A 13360-nucleotide genomic window follows, 5' to 3' on the forward strand; every position below is an offset into this window, starting at 1 on the left:
AAAACTTTGGAAAGAATTCCTTAAAGACAAGTAATTTACAGTGTTAAGTAATTTGGATTTAGTTTCCGAAATATGTTTTTTTAAAAAGAATTAAAAATATATCTTCTATTTGTTATTCAGTGCTGCCTGGTAGCAGATATCTAAACAAGCATAAACTATTTGTGACATAATTCTATTCTCAGTTAAAAATGACTTTCAAGGTTGTAAATGTGATTGCCACAGTCTTAAAAGTACATATGAATCTAATGAAGAATTTCAAATAAATAACACTCCAAAACTTACTTTGTGTAATTTCTTATTGAGTATTCACCATGGGGGACAGGGGTAAACCCAATGACTATTTTCTGATTAAAACTTACTCCTTGGCCGGGCGCGGTGGCTCACGCCTGTAATCCCAGCACTATGGGAGGCCGAGACGAGGGGATCACGAGGTCAGGAGATTGAGACCATCCTGGCTAACACGGTGAAACCCCGTCTCTACTAAAAATACAAAAAAAATTATCCGGGCGTGGTGGCGGGCACCCGTAGTCCCAGCTACTCAGGAGGCTAAGGCAGGAGAATGGCGTGAACCCGGGAGGCGGAGCTTGCAGTGAGCTGAGATCGAGCCACCGCACTCCAGCCTGGGCGACTGAGCAAGACTCCGTCCCGAAAAAAAAAAAAAAAAACTTACTCCTCAGCCATTCAGTTTTCAAACACTGACCAGAAACATGTAAAAATATGAGGATAATCTAGTTTCCAAAATGTGTAAAGATTAAGTCAGATTCAAAATTAAATGCATATGAGCACTGAGAAATACGGTTTCTAAAATAAATCTTTAAGAGTCTGTAAAAGTTTTCCTTTGGATCTAATTTTACAAAAACATAAATCTGAGCAGATTGCAGTCACCTACCCACTCCTAGGATATCTAAAACAGGGCTCTTTTATTGCCTAAATAGGTGGCAAATGAATATATGATTAGATGTCTAAATCAAAGTTCATCTCAATACACCTCATTTCCATGGGTCAGAAGTAATAATTCCTGTACAATTCTGTACACCAGTATATAAAGCTGTGCTTATTTAACTAAATTATTCAGTTCCTCAATCAGACTATCCAGTGGCTATTGTACTGAACAGCACAGACAGGAACATTTCTACCATCACAGAAAGTTCTATTGGACAGCACCACCATAAAGTTTTAGGAATCTTTGGTAGCTACAGGTGCCCTACTATAAATATGAAGATTGGTACATGATCATTTGGACCATAATTCATTCTTAAGTGATTAATTCAAAGCTCCTGGGTAGACAGGTGAAATAAACTGGTAATCCAAACCCTCATTATTAAACTTTGAAAAACACAATTAGGCAGAAGGGTTCCAAAATAAGCCATGTGCCTAATAAATATATTGTTGATTGGTGGGACCAGCTCCACAAAGGCAGGTTGTATCTTATTCACCTCTGTACTGTCAACTACTTGTCCCATCCCTGGCACAAATAGGTGCTTAAAGAATGTTTGTTAAAGTAAAAGGGGCTGCTAACCTGCGTCCTCATTTTGTTTCATAGTAACTGAACCTCCCAACTTAAGTCTATGAAAAGAAAACACACAAAAGAATCATTTTTTAAAAGATAACTGTATGATAATACCTTTTTCCACAAAATTCAAATACAGAATGATCTTTTGTCCTAAATCATCCACTACTTCTTTTCCATTGAGGGTAACATAGGCTCTCTTAGATTCTTCCGTAGTTTTGTATCTGGCAAATGAGTAGGGTTTGTTAGGTGGCATTAAGAGAGCATCCACCAGTCCACATTTCTCTAAAACCGGGAGCAGCTGGTTCCTACTCACACCATTACCCAAACCACCATTGGCAACAACCAGGCTCTTAAAAAACAAACAAACAAAAAGAAAGAAAGTAACATGAGCAACTGATATCAACCCATTTATTTTAAAATAAGATTATTTTTTAAATAAGATTACTACAAAGATGTAATTAAGACAAAAAAAAAAGGTTACCTTGTAGTGGTTGTTTGGTTTGCTGATTTCATACAAAGTATGTAAACCAATTTACTAAAAACTTGGGGAATAAAAAGGACTCCTATATTGTAAATAATATTGATTTTTAAATAGCCAATTTCACAAAATATTCATTTCTAAATGACCATAAATGCAAATTAAAACATGACTATTCAGAAATATAAATTTAACATAATGAAAGAGAAGGAGTAGAGGAAAAAGCACAGTTACATAATACTTGCTTTTTTGCAAGACTGTTCTATATGCTTTTATCTATTTAATCCTCATTAACAATCTTCACAACATATTGAATTTATTTGGGTAATATCAGCCCTATTTCATAGAAGAAGATCTGACAAATGAGGTTAAGTTGGTGATTAGGGGTGGGTTTAAACCTATTTCTGTCCATTTCCAGGATCGATACTTTTAATGTAACCATTATACAATGTTCACTAAAAATTAAAAGTAAAGGTACTATTAGCTCAAAGAAAAACCAATTATAGGTTCTATTGAACATATTTAGGAAAAAATTTTCCTCTAAGGAAATTCAGTCTAAGTAATTCAGTCAATTCACAATGAAAACTTTTTCCTTTGTAAGTTTCACGATTACTTTCCGCTATTTGCATAGTCCTGCACTAAACTTTATTCAAGGAAATTTTGCAGGGATGAAGGGGGAGTCTCTTATTCTTATTCTGATGTTCACGGCCTAGCACCCATATAGTCTCTATACTTAACCATCCTATACAGTGTAAATATTTTTAATGTATGCTCTATGACTTCTAAAAACATTTCAATATAACAAAAGCAAGCCATGGATGGCCTACTCTCATCAATTTCTTCATTTATACCAGGTGTTGATGAAGTTTTTCTGAGAAGAGGTAGATAGTAAATATTTTAGGCTTGGCAGGCCATAAAAGTTTCTGTCAGACAGTCTTAGTATTATGTTTTAACAACACTTTAAGAATGTAAAACTCATTATTTTGCTCACGAGCCTGATTTGGTCTAAGGACAGTAGTTTGCCAACCCCTAATTTATACTAAGCTCATTTATGATAGTACATAATATACTATCATATATAAAGCTCATTTATGTAGTACATTTATTTATGTATAGTACATTTATTTATTAAGCCTAAAAGATAGTATATAAAGCTCATTTATGATAGTACATTTATTTATGATAGTACATAGCGTATTGGTTTATTACACAAAATAAGAATACCTAGAACTTTGTTTGAAAAGGATATAAAAGAATTACTATGAAATTGGATAATAAGGAAAGTAAAACTGTTTTGTCATGGGACAGTCAGTACTTTGTATGTATGCAAGCATATACAATACACATAATAAACAAGCCCACTAATACAATACTATATGATATGGAGTAAAACAGAGTCTCAGATGGCTTGCCCTGGACCTCACTTAATGAGGTTTATTAATTAAAATACCAAAATAACTTGGTTATATGTGGTGATAGTTGCAATAACATTTCCATATTCCTAAATCTATGGAAGAACAAAGGTTTCATTGGTGTTGAGGGTCCACTACCCCATCTAGGAATGGAAGATGATAAAGTATGACTTCAGGAATACAAGAAGTCCTCAAAGATGCCATCCGAGTGTTTTGTGGGCAACTCGAAAGGTAAACCACACAAAAACAAGTGCAGTAGAAGACGAGAGCTTATTTCCCATTAAATATGAGACACATATAATTAAATGTCATAACTAAATGTAACATAATTAATGTAATTAAATGTAATAGTTAAATATAATTAAATGGAACCATTATTTTATTTATAAGTGTTCATCCAAGCAATTTTCTAAATAAGAGGGAGTATGGTACGAAGTAGAGAATGTGAATTTTTTTAAGTTATGTTTGGTCCTGATAATTTGAGGTTCACTGCTCTAGAAGAATCTATAATGCTATGAATTTGTACAAAGGAGCCTATAATTATAATACATCTGATATGGTTTGGCTGTGCCCCCACCCAAATCTCATCTTGAATTTTAGCTCCCATAATTCCCACATTTTGTGGGAGGGCCTCGGTGAGAAATAATTGAATCATGGGGGCCATTTCCCCCATAACGTTCTCGTGGTAGTGAATAAGTCTCACGAGATCTGACGATTTTATAAGGGGTTTCCCCTTTCATTCGGCTCTCATTCTCTCTTGCCTGCTGCCATGTAAGCCAGGCCTTTCACCTTCTGCCATGATTGTGAGGCCTCCTCAGCCACATGTAACATACCCAGTTCGGGTATGTCTTTATCAGCAAGCATGAGAATAGACTAATACAATATCATTAGAACAATATTTGCTCTCCCCTGGAAAGACAAAATATAATTAGCGGTCCATCTACAATTTTATTATTTCCCTTTAAGAATATGGAGAAAAAAGAAAGCCTAATAAAATGCTACTTTGGAAGCCATGAAGGACATCGAAGCTTCTAGAAATCCTAAAGAAAAGGCAGACCCAACCAGAAACAAGCTTCAAAGGGGTCAAAGAAATGGAGTCTATTTTTTTTTTCTTGCTACTTCTCTTCATGAACCCTGTAAGGAAAGGAACACAAGTCACTCTCAGAAAGAGATAAGAGCAGTGTATGTCAGTTTAATCTTCTGAATGTCTCACAGCCTCAGTGGCTCTTGACTGAAACAGTAAAGTGTATGTATGTAAACATCTTAATTCTAATTATCTATTTTCTAGTTAATCCTTGCTATAGGAATGTAGCTTAAATTCTCTGAAGACATTAATATTTAATTCCAAGTATGGGCCTTTTGCCTCCTAAATTCAAATGTGCCTCAACAGACTGCTCATTCTTAAGCTATGATGTACAGAAGACAGCATGGTAAGCATAAGGCAAGAGTATTGGTCTGAGAGTCAAGAGGCCTAAGTTTTAATCCCAGCTTCACCTTCTCAATTGTATGTCGGCCCCTCAATTAAATGATATCTAAAGCTTACTTTCTACTTTTATTCTATAACTTTATGAGCCAAAAAGATAAGAACTCCTTATATTCATGTAGTAGTTTAATGTCCAGTAAGTACAACTAGATTCTCTAGAATCTAACAATCTAACGGGGTTAAAAAGGTACGCAATACTATGCCCTGCTTAAAAACGAAGAAAGCCGACGTCAGAGGATACTACTGCTCATGTCCAGAAAAGCTAAGAGTTAAACTGAGTTCTCCTAATTCATAACCCAGGAAATCTCACGATCCTCACATTTATCATCTCATTTAATTATCGTCAACAGATAATGAAAAGACTTTGTCAATAAGGTCTAATAAAATAAAAATGTTTAATAGTACATAATCAAAATACTTTATAAAACAGGTAAGGTTGGGAAGAGAAGAACGAGAGCTGTAGTAGGATACGGAAGATCTAGCTTTAAGTTCTATTAGCTCCTTACTAGCTTATATCAATGGAGATATATCATAACCTCTCAGAACTTTAGTTTTCTTACTTATCTCATAAGGACTTCTAGGGAATTAAATATAATAATGAGTATCAGCATGCTTAGGAAACTGAGAACGTGTACAGTATTATTATTAATATATAACCACAACCTCTTCTAGTTCAAACAACAAAACAAATAGAAATGCAAACTATAGGCTATGGACCCAGAAAGTTAGCAGGTCCTATCATATGTACATCTAATATGGATGTAACAATTACAGCCTTAGGCAATTATTAGCAAATATTAATATAATACATTAACATGTCAATACATTTACATTCAAATAATAAAAATAGTTTTAGGTCACCTGAGTGGCATAGGATACTGTCTCAATGCCTTCATGTCTCAGCAAAGTATGCCTGGCTTTAATCTGTTTCCTTAAGAACTTCTTCTCAGTTTTACTGAGTTTGTAATTACTTTGATGGTTGCTGTCCATAGCAAACTGTAAAAAATAAATAAATAAATAAATAAATAAATAAACAGTAAAAAATGTCAACTTCAAGAGTCCTGAAGGAACAATTATAATGATGTTATTCATACATTCCATAGTTTATCAATATTTCTATGTGATCATTTTTTTTAATGCTTCATTTACCTTGTACCAACTAAGAGAATTGAGAACAAACAGATACACAAAAAATGGAGGAGTATCTAAGAACATCTAATAGCATATCTCTGATGGTTCTAAAAAAACGTTCCAATGTGGTAGCTCCATGAAGTGTGCTATTTTACTCACGGGTGATGAATCCTTTACTTATGAAGCCCTAAGTAAAATGGGCCATACACAAATTTCACAACTATAATGTAAAGCAAGGCAAGTAGCAGGCAGGGGAGCGGTGGGGGTAGAAATAACACAAAAAAATTAGCAGAATATACAGTATGATTCCATTTACATAAAGGTCAAAATCAAAAAGCAAGCCATATATTATTTAGCAATACATACATAGCAGAGCTAAAAGAAAAGCAAGGAAATTATAAACACAAAATTCAGGAGACAGGCTATTTCTGTGGGAGAGAGGAAAGGAAATTAACATGAAAGTGACACATAGGAGCATCAAAGGTATTTCTTCAGCTACATGGTAGGTGTAGGTGTTTGTTTTACTATTTTATAAACTGTATGTGTCATATATTTTATATCTATAATTTTTTAAATAACAGAATCCCAAAGAGGTCTCTATAATCATACCATCCAAATCAGCACCGAATATCATGCTTTATCACACTTTATCACAGTAGTCTTTTATTTTGTTCACAAAATGTAACATAATTTGTGATGATTCATCTGTTAGTGTAACTCCTCCATCATGATATAAATCCCAAGAGAGCAGGAATGCCGGCATATAGTAGTTGCTCAATAAATATTTGATGGTAGGACTAAATGAATAATAAATGAGTGAATACACACAGTCTCAGCACCCTGGAGCATGCAACCGTAATAAAGTACATAGTTTATGCTTTCAACAAGTTTGTAAATTAGTTGTGGAAAACAAACACTAAACAATAAGACTATGACACATCTTTACATAATTTAATGCTGATAGTACAGTCTTTAGGTGTGACATGAATTAGAGACAAAAATAAGATGGATGTGGGCTGGGAGCAGTGACTACCACCTGTAACATCTGGGAGGCCAAGGCAGGCAGATCACTTGAGCGCAGGAGTTCAAGACCAGCCTGGTCACCATGGTGAAACTCTGTCTCTACTAAAAGTACAAAAAATTAGCCAGGTGTGGTGGTGGGCACCTGTAGTTCCAGCTACTTGGAAGGCTGAAGCAGGAGAATCACTTGAACCTGGGAGGCAGAGGCTGCAGTGAGCCAAGATCATGCCACTACACTCCAGCCTGGACAACAGAGTGAGACTCCATCTCAAAAACAAACAAACAAAAAAAAAGATGAATGTAAACTGGAAAAGCTGGAAAGGCCTTAAAACAGGAGATTTGTGCCGTGTACTGAAGGATAGGAATACTATAGAATCAAATAAAAAGGAAGGTATTCAGTAAGGCAGTAAAGAATAGAAGCTAAAACCAAAATGGACATGTTTGGTCAAGACACCAAGATGTAGGCATAATTTTTTTAGAGCAGAGAGAGTTTGCTGATCCTCCAGTCCCACTCTCTGCAGACTTTAAAGTCTTCAAAGTCAACCAAATAAATAAATTTGGGGGTTAAATAATATCTTATTTATCCTATTTCACATAAAATCATAAACAGTCAAAATTCTAATTACTAATCTTTAGTATAGAAGACAAATGCCAAGTCTATTAAAATGCCAGCAGTCCAGCTTCCTAGCATAGGGGGTACATACCAGGAGGTAAGGCCAGTGAGGCAGGCAGGTTGGCTGACAGCATAGCAGAGGGATGAGAGGTAAGAAAACAATCCACCTTGTTAATCAGAAACACTGGTCTGATCTAGGCTGGGGGCAACAGAAAGAAGGGAAATAGGGGGAGAGGGGAAAGAGAAAGGGTGAGAGAAAAGTTCAGGCAGAATTGAGAGGCCTCGATGACTCCCCAGACATGAGGGAGACAGGAATCAAAGATCACTTATTAACCAGTTAGAGGCGGAGTGACTAAGAGATGAGTGCTACCACTTCAAAACTGGAAAGTCAAGAGGAGGTTCAGGAAGAGCTGCTCAGTATAGGAGGTAATGAGTCAGATTTAGCATATAATATGTTCAAGGTATTGTGAGATATAGTGTTGCAATGTCTGACTGGCAAGTGACAATATAAAGTGGCTCCTAGGAAAGGAACTGAGGTTAAAAAGGTTTAGGAGTCAGTCATCATTAAGATAGGAAGGGGACAAGTGAATGGACATTTCTAACATTGCATTAATTATAATTATTTGTTTTAATATCTGTCCCCTTCCACCGAACTGTGAGCTTTCTGAAGGCAGGGATTAAATCATAATTTTGAGTTACCACAGAGCCTCATTTAGTGCTCTGAGGTAATATAATATAGTGTTCAGGAGTTCATGTTCCAGGTTCAAATCTCAGCTCAACCACTGATTATTAGCTGTATAATCCTAGATGAGTTGGTTATATATCTCTGTGTTCCAGTTTCTTTATCTAGGAATATGGATAAAAATAATAGTGCCTATCCCATAGCTTTTTTAGAATTAAATTAATTTATTATTTATTTATTACCGTTGATTTTCAGAAGAAGCAGATCAAAATGGCTTAACACAACAAAGAAAATCTGAGGGCCTTCAAAGGAGCTATTTTAGAGCCATTCCATTTCAAGATCTTCATCTGTGGAACAGCAACTTTGCAGTATATCATGGAGAACAAGGGATGACTGCACTACAGAATTATTTTTAATATTTCACATGAGCAAACACTGCAAAGTGGAAGGAATGAGAAAGAAACGATGCTAAATACATCTTTTTAAAATATCTGCCACTAAGAGTCCAGCACCAGCAGGTGGAGCCTCATAACCACATTTTTGTCATCCCCTTTCCTTTCTCTCTCCCTCAGTCATGCAATATTATTGCACGTGAAGAAAGTCACTACATGGCCTTTGAGGCTCAGTTTTCCTCTATTCCAGTGGCTAGGCAATGTGCTGGCCCAGCATATCTGAGTCATCTCAACAAGAATAGGCTGATACCAGCTGCTGAGGTCTGGAGGTGCCCCCTTCTGACAAAGCTACTTCCCTGGCCAGTTTCCACTAATGCACAGATAACTTGGATGCTCCTTGTGATGTTATTGGAGTGAAGTTACTATTAACTATGATACTAGCCATGCTGAGTCCAGTCCAGCCAGCTCCAGCCTAAGCGTACTCTCTGTGGGATAATGAAAGTTTGGAGATAATGCATGCTCTGCTACTTGCTTGTTAGTGAGTTTAAAGCCAATATATCCTACTAGATATTGCCCTACGTGGTAATAGTAGTATGCACATCATACCCTCCTTGAATAATAGAGAGCCTATTATGAACCAAGCAGTATAGACAAATGTTCCTATACTTGTATGTTAAAAAAAAAAAATGCAAAAACTGCGATTACTTTTGCGACAACCTAATAATTAATAGCAAAGATTAGAATCTAACTTCCTATCAAGTGAGGCCCAATTTTAAAGTAGGGCACCGGTTTACAGAGTTTACATAGAAATCTTTGGAATACACAAGAAATTGGTGACATGGGTTGCCTCCAGGGAAGGAAAATGGATCCATGAGTAATGGAATGAAAGGGAGCTTTCTTCTTTCATGACTTTTGAAGTTAATAGCTATTTAAACTGTATTACCTGTTTAAAAAGAAAATAAAGATTTAAAATGATTAGAAAAAAATTCACCCCATCACTTGTCACGGCACCCCGTTCTAACTCTTTGATTAACACTTACTACATGTTTTCTTACACTCTCATTAATTTGTTTATTGTCTTTCCCCATAACTTAATAAAGCACACTCACTCCATGAAGTAGAGATTTTGTCTCTATTGTTCACCCTGTAGCACCCAGCACTTAAACAGGATTTAGCACCTAGCAGTCACTCAATAAACATTTGTCAAATAAACCTAAATCGACTTTGCTGTCTTGGCTCCTAAACCTCCCCTCCTCCAGAATTCCGAGTTTGGTGGCCTTCTTCAACGTTTTCATTAACACCTAGCATGGATCTCTATTTCTAGAGTTCTCACATTGTATTATAATTGCCTATCTGTGTTGGACTTCCGCCACAAAACTGTCATCTATTTGAGAGTACAGACTTGGTGCCTGAGATACAACTGACAATAAATATTCAGTGAAATCAATCAAAATAACAGGCTGACGCTACCAGAGGCCCAGGAGTCGCGGGGATTGCTCAAATAAGAGCACGGGAAGACTCAGCTGCGCAAGGGATCAGATCATCAGCACTGCCTTTGCATCACTAGATTGTCACCGGTCAGAAAAAGCCCTAGAAGCGCCAAACTAACACGCCTCATGTGGCAACCGTCCTCTCCAACCCCAAAGAAAACAGAAGATTGACACAGACACCACGTGAGCACCCGAACCAAACACAAACACGTGCACCCTAAACACTGACAGAGTCACCCAACGCAGACACCCTACTGCCCACACTGCACCAAGGGCGCCTCTGGGATCCATCCCCTTTCCCTAGGTTCTCAGCCCTAGCTGGCAAGGCAGCTAGAGAAGACCGGAAGAGGCCGAAAAGAGGAAGCGGGGATTTGCAGCCCGTATGCCCGCCAGCAAGAAGTGCCACACACCTCCGCTTCGGCTCAGGCCGGGTTCTCACCATGCGAGTGCCTTCTTCTTTGCCAGCCTCCACTCTAGCACCAGAAAGCCGCAGCGGATACTTGCACGCCACCTCCCATGGGCGCGGCCATGTTGGAGAAAACTGGACTACATTTCCCATGAGCCAGCGGGAGAACGAACAGGCTCCCACAGTCCTCTTCGCCTCCCAGAGCCGGGGAGTGACCGTTTCTCGACCAAGTGTGTTTGTAAAGTGCTCTCTGTTACACTGAAAATTCAGTTGTCTTTTTGGGGGGATTAGTAATAACTGGTAGTGCAGCTATATTTTTATCTGTTGCTCTCCAAATGGACAAGGGCAAACAGGTTTGGGCCCTTCGGTCCTTCAATAATGATCCCTGGCACCTTGGATTCTTCGTGTATGTGTTTCCTCCTGAATCTTATTAGAGGTGTGAAAGGAAAATAAATCTTGATGCCACAAAATCACTAAGCTAAAGGGAAAAGTCAAGCTAGGAACTGCTTGGGCAAACCTGCCTCCCGTTCTATTTAAAGTCATCCGTCTGATTTATCCCTTTGCTCACTGAGATAAATGCATTTCTGATTGCCTCCTTTGGAAGGGCTCATCAGAAACTCAAAAGAATGCAACCATTTATCTCTTAGCTATAATACCTATGACCTGGAAGGCCCCTCCCCACTTCGAGTTGGCCCACCTTTGCTTCGATTTGTCCCTCCTTTCTGGACCGAACCAACGTTCATCTTACATATATTGATTGAATATATGTAAGACCAAGTTGTGCTCCACCCACCTTGGACACATGTCATCAGGACCTCCCGAGGCTGTGTCAACGGGAGGGCGTCCTTAACTTTGGAAAAATAAACTTCCTAAATTGACGGAGAGCTGTCTCAGATATTCAGGGTTCACAGAGATATGGGAGAGGATTCTGGAGTCTGAAAGATGACATTGCATGGGTGGGAGGGAAGGAGGTGAATATGCATGAATGTGCCGGGGGATGGTGAGTACCACGGAGTAATAGAAAGATGTATGGAAAAATGATGAAGGAAGCAAGACAGAATTCTGTAGGCCTACAGAGTGGGAGTTGCGGGGAGGAAGGTTAGAGAAATGAAGTGATATGACCAGAGCTTCTTGTGGTAAGTGGGAGGAGAGACTAGAAGATGACTGTTGAAGTAAAAAGTAACAAAATATTAACAAGCCCAGTAGTGGCAGAGGGAAAGAAAAAAAGAGTTGGTAACAGATTAGAAGTAAAAGACAAAGGAGAGGGTGATGATTAGCAGTTGTTCCTGCTCTGTTATTTGTTATGTAGATATACCATAATTATTCTACCTGCATTGGCTTATGAGCTATGTGAGTGCAGGGAGGGAAAGGTGTAGGGGGAGAGGAATCACCTTCCCATATTGTTGATACAATGCCTCCTATCTGCAGGGCACCACAGTGGACTATCAATGAAATAACTGGCTGGCCAGGAAAAGTGGCAGTGAAAAAAGAGTGTTGTTGAGTGGCAGAATGATTTGTGTGGATAATAGGTTACAAGGATGAAAGAACAGAAGAGGCAGATAGGCAAGCATGGCAATAGCCTAGGAAAGAAAGGGTGAGACTAAAACTTAATAGTAAAAATGAGGAGGCAAATGCAAGCTGGAGAGGTCAAATCCACCAGACATTGCAAGCTACATGGGTGTTAGAGAACACACAGGAAATCTCCCCATTGCAATTCTGCTTCTGCATTACTGGATGCTTTCAAAAACACATCCCCAGAGAGCTTTCTGCAATGATGGAAATATTTTATAGTTTGAGCTGTCCAACATAATAGACACTAGTTAACGTGTGGCTTTTGAGAATTTCAAATGTGGCTAGTATGACTAAGGAAATGAATTTTGAATGTTTAAATTTTAGTTTCAATTAAACTTCAGTAGCCACAAGTGGCTGGTGTTTACCAAACTAGATAACGGTGTAAAATATCCTCTTATCTCTTACTGGTCAAATTCAATTACTTCATCTCAGTATTTGTCGTGCCTTAAGGTGGTGAAGCTTTTAAAGCTTTTTTTCTATGCCTCTCTTTTAATTCTCTTTATACAATCTGATCACTTACTTTCAGAATTTTCCACTAGCTTCTCTCCCTCTGTCCGTAATTAAATATAGGCAATCCCTCAGATTTTGTGTTTGACTCTTTTCTGTTATTCTAGTCTCTTCCTGTCTGCCCTCCCCAGAGTTATAAAGAGATTTGTGAATCATTCCCTAATCTTTATCTTCAGCCCTGGCTTCTGTTAAAAGAAAAACTTAAGCCAAATTAAATTTAAAGGAGTTTAATTGAGCAATGAACAATTTGCAAATTGGGCAGCCCCCAGAATCACAGCAGATTTGGAGAGACTCCAGCACAGCCATGTGGTGGAAGAAGATTTATAGACAAAAAAAAAAAAAAAAAAAAAAAGAGGAAATGACGTACAGAAATCGGAAGTGAGGTACAGAAACAGCTGTTATTGGTTACAGGTTGGCGTTTGCCTTATTTGAACACTGTTCAAACAGTTGGCTACATTTGATTGGCCAAAACTCAGTGATTGGCACAGGTATGGGCTATGATCAGTTTACTCCTCCACTTGTTCACAGTGTACAGAAAAACCTTTAGGCTGAACTTAAATATGTAAGGAGGCAGCGTTAGGCTAAACTTGATTAACACTTCCCATTAGAAACCAGAGTGGTTTAGTGAAAAGAATGTGGGGGCATTGAAGTATGACCTGAA

At 37.9% G+C, this 13360-nt stretch overlaps 1 protein-coding gene across 5 annotated transcripts in view; it reads right to left on the reverse strand.

Annotated features, from left to right (window-relative positions):
* The window catches only part of ALKBH8 (alkB homolog 8, tRNA methyltransferase), a 66916-nt gene extending 56159 nt beyond the window's left edge, over positions 1–10757 (reverse strand). The window contains exons 1-4 of one of the 5 annotated variants that reach the window (XM_073020789.1): positions 10625–10741; positions 8575–8767; positions 5748–5882; positions 1625–1862 (exon numbers count right to left, since the gene is read on the reverse strand). In XM_073020789.1, coding sequence (XP_072876890.1) covers positions 1625–1862; positions 5748–5876 — 367 coding nt within the window. In that variant the 5' untranslated portion in view covers positions 5877–5882; positions 8575–8767; positions 10625–10741. Of the gene's footprint in view, positions 1–1624; positions 1863–5747; positions 5883–7741; positions 7991–8574; positions 8768–10624 lie in introns of those variants that run through there. The other 4 variants (XM_008020730.3, XM_008020731.3, XM_008020732.3 and 1 more) reach the window with 4 other exon arrangements.
* Between the last annotated feature and the right edge of the window lie 2603 nt (positions 10758–13360).

This window comes from Chlorocebus sabaeus, chromosome 1 (assembly GCF_047675955.1).
Source record: "Chlorocebus sabaeus isolate Y175 chromosome 1, mChlSab1.0.hap1, whole genome shotgun sequence".
In the NCBI taxonomy this organism is placed as follows: Eukaryota; Metazoa; Chordata; class Mammalia; order Primates; family Cercopithecidae; genus Chlorocebus; species Chlorocebus sabaeus.